We start from the raw sequence: 21,283 nt of genomic DNA, 5'->3' as shown, positions 1-21,283 counted from the left end.
CCATTTTTGAATTTTTTAGTTCCCCAAAATAGGGGGCATCTTATAGACGGAAAAGTGTGGTAACGTCAGTGTTCAGAGGCCAATAAGCAGATGCTAAACTGCCTCAGCCCAGTATACCTGAAGGAGCGTCTCCCACCCCCATCGTTCTGCCCAGACGCTAATGTCCAGCGCCGAGGGCCTTCTGGCGGTTCCCTCATTGCGAGAAGCAAAGCTACAGGGAACCAGGCTGAGGGCCTTCTCGGTAGTGGCGCCCACCCTGTGGAAACCCCCCCCCCATCAGATGTCAAAGAGATAAACAACTACCTGACATTCAGAAGACATCTTAAGGCAGCCCTGTTCAGGGATGTTTTTAATGTGTGACATTTTAGTGTGTTTTTGGTCTTTGTTGGAAGCTGCCCAGAGTGGCTGGGGAGGCCCAGCCAAATAGGTGGGCTACAAATAATAAATTATTATTATTATTATTATTATTATTATTATTATGTCTATGGGCTGAGAATCTATGTTACTTTACAAGCTTCTCAAGGAAATCTTAGCAAGGGGCTCTATCTAGAGTCATACAGTGGGAATTAGTGTTTGATTCAGCAAGGAAATTCTAAGTTCTAAACAGAAATCTAAGGCCAGTTCTTTTTGTGTAACTTTTATTATTTAGAAAGCCTGAGGTGCTTCTCCCCACCCCTAATTAAAACCGGGATTGGGGTGCGAGTCGGAACTGCAAGGGGGGGGGGAATAAAATAAAATGGTGCTTCTGTTAATGCTTCTGAAACGACAAGTTGTGTTTTACCAGAAATCTCCAGCAGAGAATTATTCGCACTTCATTTTTATATTTCTGGGAAGCGTATATCTGTGTGGATGCCTTCCAAAAACATTAACTCTTTAGGAAGAAAAACCTGTTGTGGTTTTCATTACCAATATGGGAAAACATTTTGGATCTTCAGAGCAGAGCTTGGGCCTGTTTCTTACTGTGAGGGGTTGCCACGGTGAGAAGGAGGATGCTAGGCTAGATGTGCTGTTGTTGTGATCCATCTGGCTCGTAATGTTCATCCGCATCCTGGTTCTGGTCTTGTATGTCTTCTTCAGCCTGAAAGGTCTCACATCCCAGAATGTTCCTCCACATGGAAAATTGCTTCTTGCTTTTACTTCAGGTGTCTGCAACACACTGCAGAGGGGGCCTCCTGGGTGGGAGAGCTGTCCAGAGAACAGGGGCCATAGCAAAGACCCGCTTCTATGTTGCTTCTAGATGGCACAGTTAGCGGAGTCTCCTTTGATGATCTGGGTGACCACAAAGGTCCCACTCAATCACCTGGTTCCAAGTTGTTCGTGTGTGTTGCTAGCAAGAGATGGAAAGAAGATAAAGTCCTGTCCAGAGATGAATGGCAGATTAGGTTGATGGATTATGCTGAAATGGCAAAAATGACCGGAAGAATCAGAAATCGGGAAGACCAAAATTTTAATAAATGATAAGTTATTTCCCCATTCTCTATCTTAAGAACCATTGTAAACAGTTAAAATTGTCAGTAGAATTGGAATAACACTTGTAGTTTAATGGTGGATTTTGGATATAATGGAGATGTAAAAGATTGGGATTATTATAAAAGATGCAGGAGATAATGACTAGCAATAGGACCCACAAAGGGGAGGAGGGAAGTCCAGGAGATCCTTTGGAATCTTGTTCTTATGTTGTATGTTGAAGATGTGATTGTAAAACTAATTTGAAAAGCCACTGCATTCTGAACTAGCTCTAGCTTCCGAACCATTCTCAGGAGTTCATAAACACTATTCCAGTTGCAAAGTTCCCAGTGTGCAACCGCAGTTGCTAAGCTCGCTCTGTCCAAGAAAGGGCGGTTGATGTGTCAACCAAAGGTGACCATCTATTCTCCTTTCCTAGTGACAATAGTGGAACCTGGAGACCCCCCCCCCCAAAGTACGGTCATTGGGAAACTCTCCAGCTCATTTCTTTGTGTGCAGAAGTTTCAGGTCCAATCTCCAGCATTTCCAGGCATCAATTCAGGTAAAGCATATTGGTTTGGGATTCTGATGTTACAGACAAGTAGAACTGGTTGTCATCAGTGCAACGTTCGAAATTCTCCAGGCGCATTTTGCACTTGGCCACTTGCGACCAAGTGAAAGATGCCCAGTGCCTGACTCCGTCTCCACCACCTGGGGATCGTTGGATGTTGACTATTTTCACACACTAGCAACACATCCTGTAGAATTCTACCCGTTATGTTTTATCTGCGCAATCAGAATGAATTTCAGGAACCAAAAAGTATTGAAAAATATTATTTTCGTGTCGCCTGGCCCCCAAATGGCAACTAGGCATTCCATTTTGGTGATTGCAACCCTGATTTAAGGAGCCATTTCGTGCCTATCTTATATACCTGAGTTTCTAGTCTTGCATCATTGTACGGTGATACCTTGGTTCTCAATCCGTTCTGGAAGTCCGTTCTAAAACCAAAGCATTCCAAAACCAAGGCGTGCTTTCCCATAGAAAGTAATGCAAAATGGATTAATCCGTTCCAGACTTTTAAAAACAACCCCTAAAACATGAATTTTACCATCTAATGAAACCGTTGATCCATAAAATGAAAGCAATTATCAGTGTACTGCACTATAAAATAAATAAGACAGTATTGTAGATGTTAAAAATAAAAATGGTTATTTTTTCTTACCTGCACTGATGATAGTCATTGTTTGGATGGGGGGGCTTTTATCCATTTCTTCAGTCACACAATCAAATCAGTCAGTAGCTGAACTGGGTTCCACACAGTCACAAAAACAAATTAACCAAAAACGCCTCCAAAACAAAACCGCAAAATAAATAGCAAAAACAAAAGCGCCAAACTTAATCCGTTTGACTTCCGAAATGTTTTTAAACCAAGGCGCAGCTTCCGATTGGTGCAGGTGCCCCGGAAACAATAGCCGACAGCCACATTGGATGTTCGGCTTCCGAAAAAACGGAACATTGACTTCGGGTTTTCGGCGTTTGGGAACCAAGGCATTTGAGAACCAAGGTACCGCTGTACTCCAAAATCTCCTAATGACAGCTCCCTGCATCTTAATATTAGATAGCATCTGAGTTACAACAGCCATACTGTACCATCAAGGTTTGTATTGACTCCAGTTATCCCTCTCTGCCTGACCCCCATCCCACTTTCCTTGAGAAGAATAGGGAAATTGGCAATCAAGCCATTGCAAGTCAGAACTAAAATTTAGGAGGGGTTTAGGCTCAGTTTATAATGGGACCTCCCACTTCCAAAATTTGCCGTCATCGGTATTGGCAACTGTATTCTTATTTCCCCCACATGGTAACGTCTAGTTTGAGTCTTTCCTATGGATACTTTGCTTACTGGCAAACGACCCAATCAAAAGCATCATGAAAATGAAGGATTCTGTTGCATATTGTACCGCTTTTCTCAACGGGATGCAAAAAGAAGAAAGTGTTGTTGTTTTTTTGTTGTTGTTGTTTAGTCGTTTAGTTGTGCCCGACTCTTTGTGACCCCATGGACCAGAGCACGCCAGGCACTCCTGTCTTCCACTGCCTCCCGCAGTTTGGTCAAACTCATGCTGGTACTTCGAGAACACTGTCCAACCATCTCGTCCTCTGTCGTCCCCTTCTCCTTGTGCCCTCCATCTTTCCCAACATCAGGGTCTTTTCCAGGGAGTCTTCTCTTCTCATGAGGTGGCCAAAGTATTGGAGCCTCAGCTTCAGGATCTGTCCTTCCAGTGAGCACTCAGGGCTGATTTCCTTAAGAATGGAGAGGTTGGATCTTCTTGCAGTCCATGGGACTCTCAAGAGTCTCCTCCGGCACCAGAATTCAAAAGCTTAAGGGCCCTCAATTTTCGCCCTCCCTGCCCATCCTGTTTTCTGTGAAACATAGGTAGCTGCGTTCTCTGACGCAGCTAAACTTGAAGTTCTAAATGGAAGTAGGTAGGAAGAAGGACTGTGATTCAGTTTGCTACCAGCCCCTGGAAAGCTGAATCACTTTGTTCAGGAAAAATGCGGCATGACTAGGAAGTGATTCATAGTGCTGGTGACTTCCTTGCAGCTCTGGTTTGGATGCTCACTGTTATAGAAGGAGAAAAGGGGGGACTGGAAGGGGAGGAAAACTTGGGTTGAAAAAGAGACTCCAGTTTGCACTTTTAGACTGCACGAGCTATTCTGCCTTCCAAGAACTCTTTTAAGTCGGGAAAGTCAATGTCCAGAAGATGCATGCAGCAAAAACACGCTATTATTGTGGGCACCCCGCATCAAATCTTAAAAGTCACAGGTGCTTTTTGGAACCCCAGTGCTCGTCCCCTAAAAGCAACACTTGCGTTCTGTGGAAGTAAGGGAAGCACATTCTTCTCCTCTAGTGAATGCTCCCTTTTCTTTCCTCGACCGGAGCCAGCTCAGAGGGTACTTCAAGCTCTAACCCCATTCCTGGACTTCCAGGTTTGCATCCACCCATCTGTGCAGGGGGGGAAGGGGTGAGTTTTCCCCCAGATGAGGGGGAAGGGCAAGAGGAAGAGGAAGAGGGAGGTGTTCCTCCAAACACCCTTTGAATCCAGCATTCGAATCTGGACACTGTTTGACCTCCAGCTCCTGTTGGCCCCAGTCAGCGTGGCCAATGATCGTGGAGGAATGGAAGTTGTAGGACAGTATCATCTTGTTGACCTCTGTTCGCATCTAGAATACAGCCATCTTTTTAAAATAAAGGTAAAATGCTACAAACCCAGTTGGAGTCTACTGCTTTTAGGCTGCAAGTGATTGTGAGTATGTTTGGACAAGCAAGCTAGTTAATAATAATAATAATAATAATAATAATAATAAAAAAAAAAAAAATTAGTAGACTTGTTTGTGGGGCCAATCCAGAGTATCTTAGGAGAACCCTTTCTATTTTTGCTAATGTCCTCTGTTCATCCTTAAATACTGCCTCTCAGTTCTGTTATGGAAGTCTACAGTGCTGATGGATAGCCCCCCTTGATCAGTGAAACCGGGTTAGGGAGAGGACCGTATCACTGTAGGCCAAATATTTCCAGAGCTGAAAAGAGTTGTGACAAAGCTTCTAAAACTGGTATTGTTTTGATACGTCGTTGGGCTCCGTGCAAGGCCGAAAAGAGGCGTAGAAACAAATCATTGTGAAGCCTTCATCGGCAGAGAAGCTCCCTTGCTTCTCTTTTGTTCATGATTGTTGGAAAAATCTCTGCCAGGCAGACTCATTTTCTGGTTTTTGTTGTTGTTGCTGGAGGAAGTGGGCAATGCCTTCTTTCACATGGGGGGGTGGGGGTGGAAATGAGTCAGTGCAGCCAGGTAGGGAACATGCAAGCTGACTTTTGGCTAGTGGGAGTGTATCTGTGACACCAACCCACCTTTCAATAACGTGAGTGTCTTAAGAACTGTGATTTTTCCAGACCAGGTGGCTTTTTGGGTTGGCCTTTTATTGTTACACGTGTTTCAGGCTTTCTTTCTTTTTAGTGTTTTGTGCTAGGTTAGGGTGGGTCCTAAATTCCAGTAGCTGCAGTGCTTTTGTTCTAGAAAAAAGGGTACTGGTGCTGAATACCCTTGCATTGAGTTGAGTTGGTGGTAGTGCTGTGGTCTAAACCAGTTGAACCTCTTGGGCTCGCCAATCAGAAGGTCGGCGGTTTGAAACGCCGCAATGGGGTGAGCTCTCGTTGCTCTGTCCCAGTTTGAAAGCACACCAGTGCAAGCAGATAAATAGGTACTGCTGTGGCGGGAAGATAAATGGTGTTTCTGTGTGCTCTGGCTTCTGTCATGGTGTTCCTTTGTGCCAGAAGCGGTTTAGTCATGCTGGCCACATGACCCGGAAAGCTGTCTGCGGACAAACGCCGTCTCCCTTGGCCTGAAAGTGAGATGAGCGCCGCATACCTTTAGTCACCTTTGACCAGACTTAACCGTCCACCTTTACCTTTTACCCTTGAGTACCCTCGGGAAAAAAAACACTGGTAGTAACTGCTGAGGGACACGTCATGCTCCTTCTGGGGTACTTTGTCCACCTTTGGTCCCTACCCTGCACTCTGCTGTCACCTGGGGTGCCTGCTTTGCACTTGTAGGTTCACGACATGGTATTTAATGAAGGTGCCCGGTGAAATTCCCTGGGGAGACCATTCCACAGACGGGGAGCCACTGCAGAAAAGGCCCCGTTCCCGTGTTGCCACCCTCTGGACCTCTTGTGGAGGAGGCACATGAAAAAGGGCCTCAGAAGATGATCTCAGGGTCCAGGTAGGTTCATATGGAATGAGGTGGTCCTTGAAGTATTGCAGTCCTGAGCCATTTAAAGCTTTACAGACCAAAACCAGCACTTTGAATTGGGCCCAGAAACTAATTGGTAGCCAGTGCAGTTGGACCAGGATCGGTGTAATATGCTCAAACCATCTTGCTCTGGTGAGGAACCTGGCCACTGAATTCTGCAGTTTCCAAACTGTCTTCCGAGGCAGCCCTACGTATAACGCGTTGCAGCAATCTAACCTTGAGGTTACCAGAGCATAGACTACAATAGTTAGGCTATCTCTGTTCAGATAGGGGTGTACCTGGGCAACTAGCCAAAGCTGATGGAAGGCACTCCAGGCCACTGAGGCCACCTGAGCCTCAAGTGACAGCAAAGAATCCAGGATTATCCCCAAGATGTGAACCTACTCCTTTAGAAGAAGGATAACCCCATTAAGAGCACGCAATCTCCCACCCATCTGGTTCTGTTATGTAGAATAACCTCCCTCCTTCAGATATTCTGCACCTCATGTGGACAAGAAGAGGAGGAGGAGTTTGGATTTGATATCCCGCCTTTCACTCCTTTTAAGGAGTCTCAAAGTGGCTAACAATCTTCTTCCTCCCCCACAACAAACACTCTGTGAGGTGAGTGAGGCTGAGCTACTTCAGAGAAGTGTGACTAGCCCAAGGTCACCCAGCAGCTGCATGTGGAGGAGCGGGGATGTGAACCCGGTTCACCAGACTACGAGTCCACCGCTCTTAACCACTATGCCATGCTTGGCCTGGTAGTTTGGTCCTGCTCGCTCCATCATGTGATAACTTGAGGGGATAATGACTGAAGGGGGCTTATGAAGCTCATCAAGTGGCTTTGGGCCAGCTACCGTCTCATGGCTTGATGTACCTTGATGGTTGTGAGCGTAAAATGAGGCAATCTTTTTGGACACTTCCCTGAGCTTGTAGAAAGGGCAGGTTAGGAACAGGGTACATTTGTACATGTGTGTTTGTCTGCTGCCCTTTTTGCATGCGACCAAAACGTCAGCATTTGGTCTGTCTAAGAGGAACATAATGTATGTCTGGCTTTAATCTGGTTGCTCATGTCAGAAAGCAATTTCTTCACCAGGTTAGCTGCAGATAGGAGCAAACTACTGCCCTGTGTCCATGACTTTAAGCAAGATTCTGGCTCCAACTATAAAAGGGTGGTGTGGGGAAAACTAAATAGTTTCATAGCTCCTACAGCTAAGTGCCTACTCAGTCGCTTTGACCATGGAGGTGGAAAAGCCAGGTGAGATGTGGTCCAGGAACGAGCCCCTTTGTTTGCCTAAGGACAGGTCTTGTTCTCTTCACCCCTTTAGGGGAAGTGTTGAGGTAGAACTCCCTACAGTGATGAGCTTTCTAGGATCTCTTCCTGATAGATTGATCTGCTGTGGGTGGGAAGACTGTTACTTGACATCAGCTCTTGCCTGATGTCTGGAGAGGAGAGTGCTGTTGCACTTGAGTCCTGCTAATGGACTTCCCGTAGTCATCTAATTGTTCTCTGTGAACTCAGGATGGGCCACTTTTCTGATCTGTCAAGCAGTTCTTACGTTCCACTTTGCAGCAAGAGACATGGAGGGCTCCAGATTCGAGGTGCTGATCTTCCTAGGACAGAACCCTTCCATCCTTGATTTCATGTCTCTTCTGGACCACACAGGGGCCCGTGAATGTCCTCAACCAGCTTGCTACTGGTGAATATGTCTTTTAATCTGGTGCAATGAGCTCAATGCAACATTGGGTAGGGCTAGGCGATACCTGGTTTTCAACATTGCGATCTATCACCAGCTGAACATCGCGATACACTGATATATACAATGTTTGAAATAAGGATGGAGCTATGTAGACACATTGTCTGCCTTCCTGATTCACGGTATATTGCCAGGTCAGGAATTTCGAAACCGATATCAGGATATGGACTTCAGACCAGTTTTGGATGATATATTGATGTATCGCCCAGCCCCAACATTGGGTAGAGTTCTTGTCCTCAAGACTTTGGAGAAAGGCAGGGGATCTTCCTTCCAAAATAGCAGTGAAGTAGTGAGGGAGTTTCTAGAACTCAGCATGGCATCTAGGGGGAAGACTTTGTCTCCTTCTCAAGTGGTGGTGGGGAGGTGGCAGGGTTCGTGATGAGCGTAAGTTTTAGTGGACTACCAGGGCCAGCAACTCATTCTCCATACAATAAGACAAATCTGTGTTCAGGAGGCTCAGACCCAAGAGAAGGTCGGCCCCTGGAGATTTAACTCCCCTACAGGGATCAGTCTGTCTCAGTGTGATAAATCCTCTTTCCCTGCCACAGCGTGTGGAAAGGTTTTCGCCGGGTAAAACATACCATTTAGGCTTGATGAATGAAAATAGCTACTAAGGTTTAAAAGGAGACGAAGATTCCTTGAACTTCAGCTGTTAGCTCTGATTGCTGTGCTTTGCTTGTTATGTGGTTCAGAGCACACAAATGGACTGCGGAATGTAGAACGAAAGCATTAAAGGCACTGGGGGAGGAGCTGCTGGAAAGATTAATATAATAATATTAATAATAATCCCACACCCCATCCACTTGCCTGTTAGCTGTCCGGGAGAATACCTACAGCAAGCAGAAGGATTATGAAAGATGGGCAGTGTTTTACCGTGAGATGAAAGGTTTAAAGAGATAAGATTCTGAAGCGACCGGCCTTGTTTATCCAGGCTAGTCCCTATTAAGTTGCAAGCCCATCCATTAGTGCGATATGTCCAGTAAAGACAACTGTATGGGAAGAATGTCTCGGATGCTTAGTGTGCAGTTTAGGAGACAATATAGCTTTTGTGTGTTAATGGCTTTCGGAACTGGCTTGCCAAATAGCTACACGACTAGAGATGAGAGTGTCTGGGGGGATAAAACAAAAAGAATACCAGGGTGCTTGTGTGTGCATAAGAGAGAGAGGGCATGTCTGTCTGCGTTCTCTGCTTACCCCTACCTTGCGAACCAGTGTTTGTAGAAATTATTTCACGTCACGGACATAAGAACCTTTTTTCTAGAACATGACTAATCTCCAGGCTTACAATGTGTTTTTAATGCACTCACCATTTATGTATGGAATAAGTTTTAGATACTAAAACATTGCTTTCCTCTCCAGACCCTTTCTCATCTCCTTGGTTATTGAAATGTTGAGTGTCTGGTGCTTGCTGTAGGTTTTTGCTCCTGAATCTATAAAGTCCCATATACACCGACATAGTAGCAGTCATACAGAACAGGCACCGAATGCTACAGGTTTGTGACTGGGGCTGCAATCGTAGCCTGACCTACCTGGGAATAAACCCCTTAGAAATCAGTGAGACTCACTTCTGAACAGCTGTGGCAAGGAGTAAGACTTGTGCTGTAAGCTTGTTGCTGTTGTTTAGTCGTGTCCGACTCTTCGTGACCCCATGGACTCCAGGCACTCCTGTCTTCCGCTGCCTCCCACAGTTTGGTCAAACTCATGCTGGTAGCTTTGAGAACACTGTCCAACCATCTCGTCCTCTGTCGTCCCCTTCTCCTTGTGCCCTCAATCTTTTCCAACATCAGGGCCTTTTCCAGGGAGTCTTCTCTTCTCATGAGGTGGCCAAAGTATTGGAGCCTCAGCTTCAGGATCTGTCCTTCCAGTGAGCACTCAGGGCTGATTTCCTTCAGAATGGAGAGGTTGGATCTTCTTGCAGTCCATGGGACTCTCAAGAGTCTCCTCCAGCACCATAATTCAAAAGTATCAATTCTTCGGCGATCAGCCTTCTTTATGGTCCAGCTCTCACTTCCATACATCACTACTGGGAAAACCATGGCTTTAACTATACGGACCTTTGTTGGCAAGGTGATGTCTCTGCTTTTTAAGATGCTGTCTAGCTTAGTCTTGCTGTAAAATAGTCCTTTTTTCTTAATTTGACGTGAGCAACTCCCTGGCATATGGGGCAGGCGGGTGTATGTCAGACTTGGTACATCTCTCTCCCATTTACCCCAATGGCATTATGACTAGAAGGTAGATCCCATTTTTTATTCTCTACCTTGAAACGGGCAAAGCTCTTGGGTTACCCTTTTGAAATGGTTTCTGTACTTTCCTGAGATATTTCCCTATTTCAGTATTCTTTAGTAACTAACCGGTTCTTTTAAAATGCCCACTCAGCCTGCAGCTGGCTTCCTCCTAAGGAACTAGAAACTTGAAGGGAACAAAGCCTGTATGTATATGTGTGTGTGTGTGTGTGTGTGTGTGCGTGTGTGTTCAAATGTGTAAAAATTGCTTATGTACACATGGCAGATCATTTGAAATGAAATACACCATCTTCTTAACCTCCTTAGCGTGGCTTAATTTTGACAAAAGCTATTTATGTATGACCTTACTGCCCCCTTTTTATTCCGGAGGGAGCGAACTAGAAAATAATGGCTTTCCCATGTCTTCTGGGACAGATTTGCCCTGTTATCTATTGATTCGCACTGTTTGGCCAGGTAAAAACCGGACTAATACCGTGATTTTCACCTTCCTGAAGTTACTTCATCTTTGTGAACAAACAGAAAGTCCTGGGAATTTTCTGCCCCATTCCCAGTTCTGAACCACAGTAAGGAGAATGTGATCCAGATTCTTGGTATGTTCCCAGTTGATGTCAAGGAGAGGCACTTGAGGATTCTCTTTGGACCTGATTCAGTTATTTTTGGCTTGTAGTTTTGCTGCTTCTAATCAGTGCAGAATCCAAACTTCTGTTGTGTTTTAAAAAATGGAGGGGGTGAAGCATGCATACTCTCATCTATATTTTACGTGCTTTGTGGGTGAGGTACATAAACGCTATCTGGAAACTGAATTACCTTCTTTACGTTACTTTGACATGCCAGTCTGGATTTAGCTGGTATTAAAACTACATGGGGAGGTGGGGGAACATTATGGCTGCATGGCAACACAACGTCAACTGTGGTTTAGTGTTAACATGAACAAGCCTAAGGCTTAGGTGCTCCCCCATTCCTCTAGTTTGCCCACAACAAGGATATTGAAAGCTTTTGTGTCTATTTTTAACTAACTTCAGTTCTGTGTTATGTCCAAACGTAGACAAAACTGTGGTTAGTATTTGCTTATGGCTTAGTGAAACAAGCCAACTTCAAACTAGGATCTACAGAGTTTGGCTTGTTTTAACAAACCCTTGTTAATATTAACCACAGTTTAGGGTGTAACAGTAAACTGCGGTTAAATGAAAACACCACTTGTGGTTCCACCAGAAAAACAGGGAGGATGGAGAGCACACAAGCCAGAGACATAACATGAAACAGCAGCTTAGCATCACATTCAAATCAGGTGATTGACCAGACTTGAGCTGGAATAAAAGTTCCCCTAACTGTAATCTGTACCTTGGATTTTGACTTTGGCCTGCCTACATAAATGGAGCATCATATGAAAAAACTGTTCCTGTACCACTTCAGAATGCAGATGTAGGATGTATATTTAAAAACTGCTTTATGGAAGAAGCAGACAACAACAGTTTCTTTATGGATATTTATACTCTGTAAATGGCCCTGTAAGCTACAACTTTAAATTTCCTAATGGGTGTGGTGTGGGAGGAGGAAATTTAAGAAATTGGTGAGGGAACAGAAAACGAGCAACTTCACTTTACACCATATTGAGATTTGTTTCGTTTGGGGAATGAATTTCAGAAGTGAAGCCCTGCAGGACAGAGATTACGGCCTGGGATCTGAAGGTAAAGTGTACAGTGGTACCTCGCAAGACAAATGCCTCGCAAGACGAAAAACGCGCAAGACGAAAGAGTTTTCCGTTTTTTGAGTCGTTCCGCAAGACAAATTTCCCTATGGGCTTGCTTCGCAAGACGAAACGTCTTGCGAGTTCTTGCGAGTTTTTTCCTTTTTCTTTAAGCCGCTAAGCCGTTAATAGCCGCTAAGCCGTTAATAGCCGCTAAGCCGCAAATAGCCGTGCTTCGCAAGACAAAAAAACCGCAAGACGAAGAGACTCGCAGAACGGATTAATTTCGTCTTGCAAGGCACCACTGTATTAGATCTGGGAGAAGTTTCCAACCAGAAATGTATCACCAATCCTTTGATTGCCTTGTTAGCATGGAACGAGCGCCATTCGTGATTGCTGTTTTGCGATAATTTTTTCACGAAATGGTTATGTGACGATTGCGATTATCGTCACTTTTGTTTATATGTGTACAGTGGTACCTCGGGTTAAGTACTTAATTCGTTCTGGAGGTTCATACTTAACCTGAAACTGTTCTTAACCTGAAGCACCACTTTAGCTAATGGGGCCTCCTGCTGCTGCCTTGCCGCCAGAGCACGATTTCTGTTCTCATCCTGAAGCAAAGTTCTTAACCCGAGGTAATATTTCTGGGTTAGCGGAGTCTGTAAACTGAAGCGTATGTAACCTGAAGTGTATGTAACCCGAGGTACCACTGTACTGGCCTTCGTGCGAGAGGAAATACAGAGGCGTTCTTCTCAAGTCGTTCCATGTTCTGACTTAGTACATTTATTTAATTACTGTTTCATCTAACTCAATAGCCTGAAACCTGAGGTTTTGAGGGTGGTTCTTCCTGTTCACTGATGCTATTGCTTACTGTTTTGTATGAAAAAGACCATTATCTGCCTTTCTCTGAAGATTCTGGCTGATTTCATCATGGCCAAGGACTGTTGTATTCTTTCATTTCCTTTTGGGCGTTGGGAGCGTTAGTTTGTTATCCAGCTTTGCCCAAACAAACCTTGTGCATTGCTAAAAATAGGACACTCCGGGTGCCAACTTTCTCTTTGAGTCATGTCCTACACGGGTCATTCAAAAGAGGGAAACTTGTGTGAGAGAGTCAGAGAGAGAGAGGGAGCAGCTGCAACTGTAGACTAATGACTTTGACATCGTTCTTGAACGCCTAAGTGTAAATGATGTGTATCTATTGGGTGTGGCCCTATTTTTGTAATCATTCATTCATTTAATTATAAAAGGTAAAGGACCCCTGGATGGTTATGTCCAGTCAAAGGTGACTATGGGGTTGCTGTGCTCATCTCTCTTTCAGGCCGAGGGAGCTGGCGTTTGTTCACAGACAGCTTACTGGGTCATGTGGCCAGCATGGCTAAACTGCTTCTGGTAGAATGGAACACTGTGATGGAAACCAGAGCACACAGAAACACTGTTTACCTTCCTACTGCAGCGGTACCTATTTATCTACTTGCACTGGTGTGCTTTCGAACGGCTAGGTTTGCAGGATCTGGGACAGAGCAACGGGCGCTCACCCCGTCGCGGGGATTCAAACCGCCGACCTTCTGATCAGTAAACCCAAGAGGCCCAGTGGTTTAGACCACAGCGCCACCCGTGTCCCATGCACATGATCATACGTAGATAAATAGGTACCGCTGTGGCAGGAAGGTAAATGGCTTTTCTGTGCACTGTGGCTTCTGTCACGGTGTTCTGTTGCACCATAAGTTGTTTAGTCCTGCCGACCACATGACCCGAAAAGCTGTCTGTGGACAAATGCCGGTTCCCTCGGCTTGAAAGCGAGATGAGCACCATAGATGAGCAAAGCAAGATAACCCCAAGATGAGCAACGCAAGATAACCCCATAGTCGCCTTTGACTGGACTTAACCGTCCAGGGGGTCCTTTATTTAGTGATATACCTGGACATCAAGGAGATAGGATGTTGTGGTCACAAATGCCCATTGCTGGATCTGGATGCTGGCTTTTTAGATCAAGAGGCAATTGTTCTTTCGATGGACTCTTAGAAGTGGGTACATTAGCTGTAGATCAGGGGTCAGCAACCCTTTTAAGCCATGGGCCGGTCCACCATCCACCAGACCATGTGGTGGACTGGACTACATTTTGAAAAAAACTAATGAACGAATTCCTGTGCCCCACAAATAACCCAGAGATGCATTTTAAATAAAAGCACACATTCTACTCATGTAAAAACACCAGGCAGGCCCCACAAATAACCCAGAGATGCATTTTAAATAAAAGCACACATTCTACCCATGTAAAAACACACTGATTCCTGGACTGTCCGCAGGCTGTATTGAGAAAGCGATTGGGCCGCATCCGGCCCCCAGGCCTTGGGTTGCCTACCCCTGCTAAGGATTATTTGTCGTTGAAGTGGCATCCTGGGGTCACTCGCACAAAATCCCCACGCTAACAGCACAATGACCCACATTTCTCTTTATTGCACACCTGGGACAGCAATAGTACACCTTTACTGGGAGTAACCAGCGTTCATCGTGTGCAGCCCAAGCTTCCTCAGAATACATTTTAAACCTTATAAACCTTTCACTTCAGCGTTGTTCTCATTGATCTTTCCCTCACAGTTTTGCTTTCAGCCCTTCTGCTGGCTGGCAGGGTAGGTGGACCTGGGGTCATGTAAACCTCACAAAGTGTGTGCCATCCACTTCTTTCCTGTGGGGTAGCTTCAGATATGAGGGTCAGCACCATAAACCCCTGGCTAACAGTTTAATTAGATTAACTCGCTTTGATCACTCAACCGGGGGTGAGTTTTAATTAGCTTTCAATCCTCTGTGTGTGCAGTTGTTTTGCTGTTCCCACACAATTTGTCTGTCTTGCCCTGTTTCTTGCCCACTTAATTCTCTGATGCAGATTGTCAAACCAGTTCTGCATTAAATCCATATTTTCTCTTAACACCATGTGCCGGCTGTTTTGTTTTTACTGGAATGGTTTTACTTGTTCCTTTAGCTGCATTTTTTATTATTAATTACTGTACAGTGGTACCTCGGGTTACATACGCTTCAGGTTACATACGCTTCAGGTTACACACTCCGCTAACATAGAAATAGTGCTTCAGGTTAAGAACTTTGCTTCAGGATAAGAACAAAAATCTGTCTCCGGCGGCGCAGCAGCAGCAGGAGGCCCCATTAGCTAAAGTGGTGTTTCAGGTTAAGAAGTTTCAGGTTAAGTACAGATCTCTGGAACGAATTAAGTACTTAACGCGAGGTACCACTGTATTATATTATTGCAACCTGCCCTGAGACATGATGATGAAAGGCAGAAAAAGACACCTTATCTATCAATAAATAGGTAGCTTTAAAACGACATTCTCTCCTTTCCAGGCTATCTGTTTTGCAATTGAAACTTCTGAGGCTGACTTACCTATGTTACTGAATGGGCTTGAAAAAAAGGACCCAGGGAAAGGAATTGGGAGAAAGAGTTTTTGTAACGTATGTAACTTGCTGTGACAGCAAAAAACCCACTTCTGATAATATGTATGGGAGAAGTGGAAGATAGGACAATTCCATCCTGACTGAGAAGAGAACATTTAAATGGGGCATGTGCTCCGTTCCCTTCATGCCTTCTCTCATTCAGTGCATAGTTATTCAACATCACAAAATACGGTGATGGCCCCAAATTTGTTGTTATTTAGTCGTTTAGTCATGTCCCTCTTTGTGACCCCATGGACCAGAGCACGCCAGGCACTCCTGTCTTCCACTGCCTCCCGCAGTTTGGTCAAACTCATGCTGGTAGCTTCGAGAACACTGTCCAATCATCTCGTCCTCTGTTGCCCCCTTCTCCTTGTGCCCTCCATCTTTCCCAACATCAGGGTCTTTTCCAGGGAGTCTTCTCTTCTCATGAGGTGGCCAAAGTATTGGAGCCTCAGCTTCAGGGTCTGTGCTTCCAGTGAGCACTCAGGGCTGATTTCCTTAAGAATGGAGAGGTTTGATCTTCTTGCAGTCCATGGGACTCTCAAGAGTCTCCTCCAGCACCATAATTCAAAAGCATCCATTCTTCGGCGATCAGGCTTCTTTATGGTCCAGCTTTCACTTCCATACATCACTACTGGGAAAACCATAGCTTTAACTATACGGACCTTTGTTAGCAAGGTGATGTCTCTGCTTTTTAAGATGCTGTCTAGGTTTGTCATTGCTTTTCTCCCAAGAAGCAGGTGTCTTTTAATTTCGTGGCTGCTGTCACCATCTGCAGTGATCATGGAGCCCAAGAAAGTAAAATCTCTCACTGCCTCCATTTCTTCCCCTTCTATTTGCCAGGAGGTGATGGGACCAGTGGCCATGAGCTTCATTTTTTTTCATGTTGGTCCCAAATTAGATGGCTTTAAAACAGGATTAAACAGTTTCATGGAGGATGAGATTGTCAATAACAACAAGTTCCTCTTGAGGCTGAGAAGCAGTATGCCTTCCAATTCCAGTTGCTAGAGCGGGAAAGTGCTATTGTCGCCATATCCCGAGGCACCTTATGGGTCACTATGGGGTGCTGGGCTAAATAACATCTCATCTGATCTAGCAGACCTGCTATGTTGCAGCATGGTGACTGAGGTTTTAGTTCTGTTGATTCATGATTAGAAGCGGTGGGTTCACTTGTCTTAGAATCATAGAATCATAGAGTTGGAAGAGACCACAAGGGCCATCGAGTCCAACCCCCTGCCAAGCAGGAAACAAGCAATCTTCTGAGACTTAGGTTGGAGCAAACTGGTTTGAATTTTTTATTGTTATTATTAAAAAAAGTTGATTTAATAAAAAATTGTTATTATTGTTATTATTTTAAAAAGTTGACGTGATAAAAAATATTAGCTTTGGTGTTTAGCTCTTAGAATCATAGAATTGTGGAGCTGGAAGGGACCCGGAGGTTCATAGAGTCCAGGGGTGAGCAAGCTTTTTCAGCAGGGGGCCGGTCCACTGTCTCTCAGACCTTGTGGGGGGCCGGACTATATTTTGGAAAAAAATAATGAACAAATTCCTATGCCCCACAAATAACCCAGAGATGCATTTTAAATAAAAGGACACATTCTACTCATGTAAAAACACGCTGCTTCCCAGACCGTCCATGGGCCAGATTTAGAAGGTGATTGGGCCCGGATCTGGCCCCTGGGCCTTAGTTTGCCTACCCATGATCTAGTCCAACCCCTACAGTGCAAGAATATGCAGCTAGCCCATACAGAGATTGAACACATGAACGTGTGGCGCTACCAGCACCACACTCTAACCAAGTGAGCTCAAAGCACTTGGTATTCACTTCAACCATCCTTAAAACAGGCCTGCAAAATAGGTTGCTGTTATTCTCAGGTGACTGAACAGAGGGATGAGATTGAATGATGGCTTGCTTGGCATCACCTGGTGGCCCAGAAGATGTTTCCTCCTCTCCCTTTTTTGTAAATATTTTACAAAAACTAAACCGTTCAGTACAGTGGTACCTCTAGTTACGAACTTAATTCATTCCAGAGGTCCATTCTTAACCTGAAACTGTTCTTAACTAGAGGCGTGCTTTCACTAATGGGTCCTCTTGCTGCCGCCGTGGCCCCGGCACACAATTTCCGTTCTCATCCTGGGGCAAAGTTCTCGATTCGAGGGAACTCTTCCAGGTTAGCGGAGTTTGTAACCTGAAGCGTTTGTAACCTAAGGCATTTGTAACTCTAGGTACCACTGTATTCCATTATTGCATCCATCAAAACTTGTTTACACTGTTGGATTTATCTTAATGCTGCCAGCGTTTTCAGCTGTACACAATTGTTTCCCATATATTCAATAAACGTTTTCCAATCTTCTTTAAATGTATGTTGTTCTTGTTCTCTTATTCTATATGTTAAGTCTGTGAATTGTGCATATTCTGTCAACTTAAGTTGCCATTCTTCTTTGGTTGGGACTTGGCTCGTTTTCCAATTTGGGGCTAAGAAAACACGGGCCGCAGTAGTAACACACATAAACAACCTTTTTTGGCACCTGGGGATTTCAGTCTAAATTATCCCCAACAGAAAGGACTCTGGGTGGTTTTTTTTTTGGGGGGGGGGAGTACTTTTAAACATTTTTCCGAAGACGCTTCTTCTGTGGTTCAAAGAAACAGCACTCCCAATCTTTCCATACTGTGCTCCAGGGTGGAAATGCTTATTTATTTATATCAGCCTTCCTCTCACAGAGGGGTAGGGTGGGTCATGCAGTAAAAAATTGCAGTGGTACTTCAGGTTACATACGCTTCAGGTTACATATGCTTCAGGTTACAGACTCCGCTAACCCAGAAATATTACCTCGGGTTAAGAACTTTGCTTCAGGATGAGAACAGAAATCGTGCTCCGGCGGCGTGGCAGCAGCAGGAGGCCCCATTAGCTAAAGTGGTGCTTCAGGTTAAGAACAGTTTCAGGTTAAGAACAGACTTCCAGAACGAATTAAGTTCTTAACCTGAGGTACCACTGTATGGTGAAACGTAATAAGAAAGAAATCCCGTGACCCTAGTCTACATTTACCCTTGGCACCCCCGAAATCTGTTCTGGAGGTTCCTGCAAACCTCTGGAGTAGATTTAGGGAGGTTGCAGGAGGGGAGATAACGTTATGGAAGCTGAAATATTGCGTTGGTGGAACATCTTGGTTGAATACCACCCATGAGAGACAGTTCTTCTTACTAGGGGAAGAAATGGCTGATCTGGAACCCCAGACACCTTTCAGAAAGCCCCGGCTTTCTCCTTTAATTCATAGCCTGGTTCTTAAATCATAAGATGAGAATATCAGTGATGGCCCCAACCCACCAACGGTCCATTTGTGTGGGGAGGAGGAACTGCATCCCTGCACTGAAAGCTTGCCCTTAACTTGTATTTTTCAAACAAACGTGAGGCAGAATCTTCCCTTATGACCTCTGGAACTTGAAGCAGAAGTGAATTCCGAAAAGGCTCATTTGCTGCCTCCAAAACGGCCGCCTTCTTACACTTTGACATGTCGCCTCACTTCTGAGTCTTGTGTTTTTGGGAGTGGGTGGAGGCAAATGACGTTGGGCTTGCGGTTCGATAAATAGAAGTATTGAGACCCGGCCAAAACACGGGTCATAAGGGAAGTACTGAATCAGAAGCTCACTCCTAAATAAGGCGTCTGTTTTAAAAACACAAACCTTTTGCCTCTCGTATCTGCTGCTCCCTGGATGGCTGAATCGCTCGTTTTTATACATGAGTAAAGTGTGACTGGTGCTGTGAATCATCATTTGTTAACTCTCCATATCTGGTCTGTGTTGAAACTTTGCTTGTAAAGACCTAGAGAAAGTCTTTGTGCCCGAGATTAAAAAACAAAAATCAAACCCATGCTCAAAACTCTCCCTGTTTTGAGTTGGTGAAAGAATCTTTCTTTTCGCAAAATCCTCTGAATCAATAATTGCTTATTTGCCTTGCTTCTGCTCTTCCTCATAAAGAAGCATTGTCTGTTTGGCATTTCGTGAAATAATCAATTCTGGGTATGTTTGAGTATCTCCAACGAGGCGGCACAATTTGACGAACAGCCGTGAGGAAAACAGAAATATCAAACTTTCGGCGGAGCATTGCTCCGAAAAGGGTAGATTTTGATAATAACAATGAAAGGAAGTGTGCTTGTGTATGCATGTTTAGATTCCATTGTCCGTTGGTGGCGTTCAGTGAAGTTGGTGGGTTCTGAAACTTTTTGGAGGACAGCAGGCCTTGCGTCCAAGGGGAAATCTTGAGTCTCAGACTTCTTTCGTGAAAACGCTTCCCGTGAGGCAATGAGACAAATCGGGCTCTACGAGGGATGGGGACCTTTTTGACTTGAGGGCCATGTTCCTTCATGTGCCCATTTCTGTGGTGCATTGTGGCCAGAGGCAAACAATGGGTTGATCAACAGATGCAACTCCTCCTTTAGGTGACTTTCCAGCTATGCAGGAGTCAGATATTTCTACATAGAGACACATCTCTCCTTGCCCTTATCCAGGCAAGCAAGAAACATGTTCGCGGTTCAGGGATGCATTCCTGACAGGCAAAAAAGACTTGAGGGCGGGGAGCAGGGCTGGTGAGTATTGTTATTATTTTGACTGTTACATTATCTCGTTATTTCCTCCAGGAAGTTCAAAGTGGTGTATAGGGTGTCTCCCTCCCCATGTTTTCTTCACAACAGCCCTGTGAGGTCGGTTGGGCTGAGAGACAGCGACTGGCCCAAGGTCACCCCAGTGAGGGATGTGGGAATTTGAACCCATGTCTCTCATGTTTCTAGTCTAGTACCACCCAGTTTGTGTTATCTCTGAGGAGATAGACCCGCTGACTTGGAGGGTTTCCTCCCCTCTTCATAGTAAAGGTTCTGTGTGTGTTTGTGTACGAATGCAACAAAAACTAGGTTAAGATGGGTAAATGTTAAATTGTAGGTATAAAAGTGATGCAATGAGATATGGGCTGCTTTTATGAATTGCACAACTAATATCTTCAGTATCTCTTTGTTAGGTATTACGGACACTAATTAGTTGGTGTCTGATTTGTACTCAGTGTTGCCATGTACTTGGGTTTAATTTCTTTGGAAGAACTTGTATTAATTCATCTTGTATTTTTATGCTGTGAACCACCCTGACATCTGCAGATGAAAATATCATTTAATAAATAATAATATCTCATTTAATATAATGATGATGATATAAATGGTAGTAAAATGCTTGGGCCCTGATCCCAGTGAAGTCAAGCTCCTGTCAGCAGCCATGAGACTTGAATTATTTTTATTTTTTAAAACAAATTTTATATATACCACTTGATCGTAAGACAGCCTCTAAGGAGTTTTAAATATATTAAATGCGTACTGCTGATGCTTAAAGCTGCATGCTAGGCAGCAGAGGGACGCGGGTGGCGCTGTGGTCTAAACCACTGAGCCTCTTGGGCTTGCCGATTGGAAGGTTGGCGGTTCGAATCCCCATGATATGGGGTGAGCTCCTGTTGCTCTGCTCCATCTCCTGCCAACCTAGCAGTTTGAAAGCACGCCAGAGCAAGTAGATATATAGATACCGCCCTGGTGGGAAAGTAAAAGGCATTTCGTTGCAGTCTTGCTTCTGTCACGGTATCTCGTTGCGCCAGAAGCAGTTTAGTCATGCTGACCACATGACCGGAAAGCTGCCTGTGGACAAACACTGGCTCCCTTGGCCTGAAAGTGAGATGAGCACCGCAACCCCATAGTCTCCTTTGACTGGACTTAACTATCCAGAGGTCCTTTACCTTTATTTTTATAAAAAACCCACAAACAAACAATACCTGCTAGGCAATGTGCTTCTTCAACCCTGAAGCATTTTCTAAACATCTCGTTTCCCATGTTTTATTGTTTGCCTTCGAGTTATCTGGATTCACCTTTTCTGTGCTCCTAGGTTTGTGATACA

At 44.7% G+C, this 21,283-nt stretch overlaps 1 protein-coding gene across 5 annotated transcripts in view; it reads left to right on the top strand.

The window, feature by feature from the left end:
• The window catches only part of TRIO (trio Rho guanine nucleotide exchange factor), a 281,042-nt gene that overhangs the window by 14,355 nt on the left and 245,404 nt on the right, over positions 1-21,283 (top strand). Inside the window, exon 1 of one of the 5 annotated variants that reach the window (XM_082234105.1) lies at positions 11,836-11,917. The exons of the other annotated variants lie outside the window; for them this stretch is intronic. Within the exon in view, the coding sequence (XP_082090231.1) occupies positions 11,863-11,917 (55 nt within the window). The 5' untranslated portion in view covers positions 11,836-11,862. Of the gene's footprint in view, positions 1-11,835; positions 11,918-21,283 lie in introns of those variants that run through there. 5 annotated transcript variants of the gene reach the window in all.

Source organism: Podarcis vaucheri, assembly GCF_965113315.1.
Source record: "Podarcis vaucheri genome assembly, chromosome: 8".
In the NCBI taxonomy this organism is placed as follows: Eukaryota; Metazoa; Chordata; class Lepidosauria; order Squamata; family Lacertidae; genus Podarcis; species Podarcis vaucheri.
This window is presented reverse-complemented; position numbering and strand designations above follow the sequence as displayed.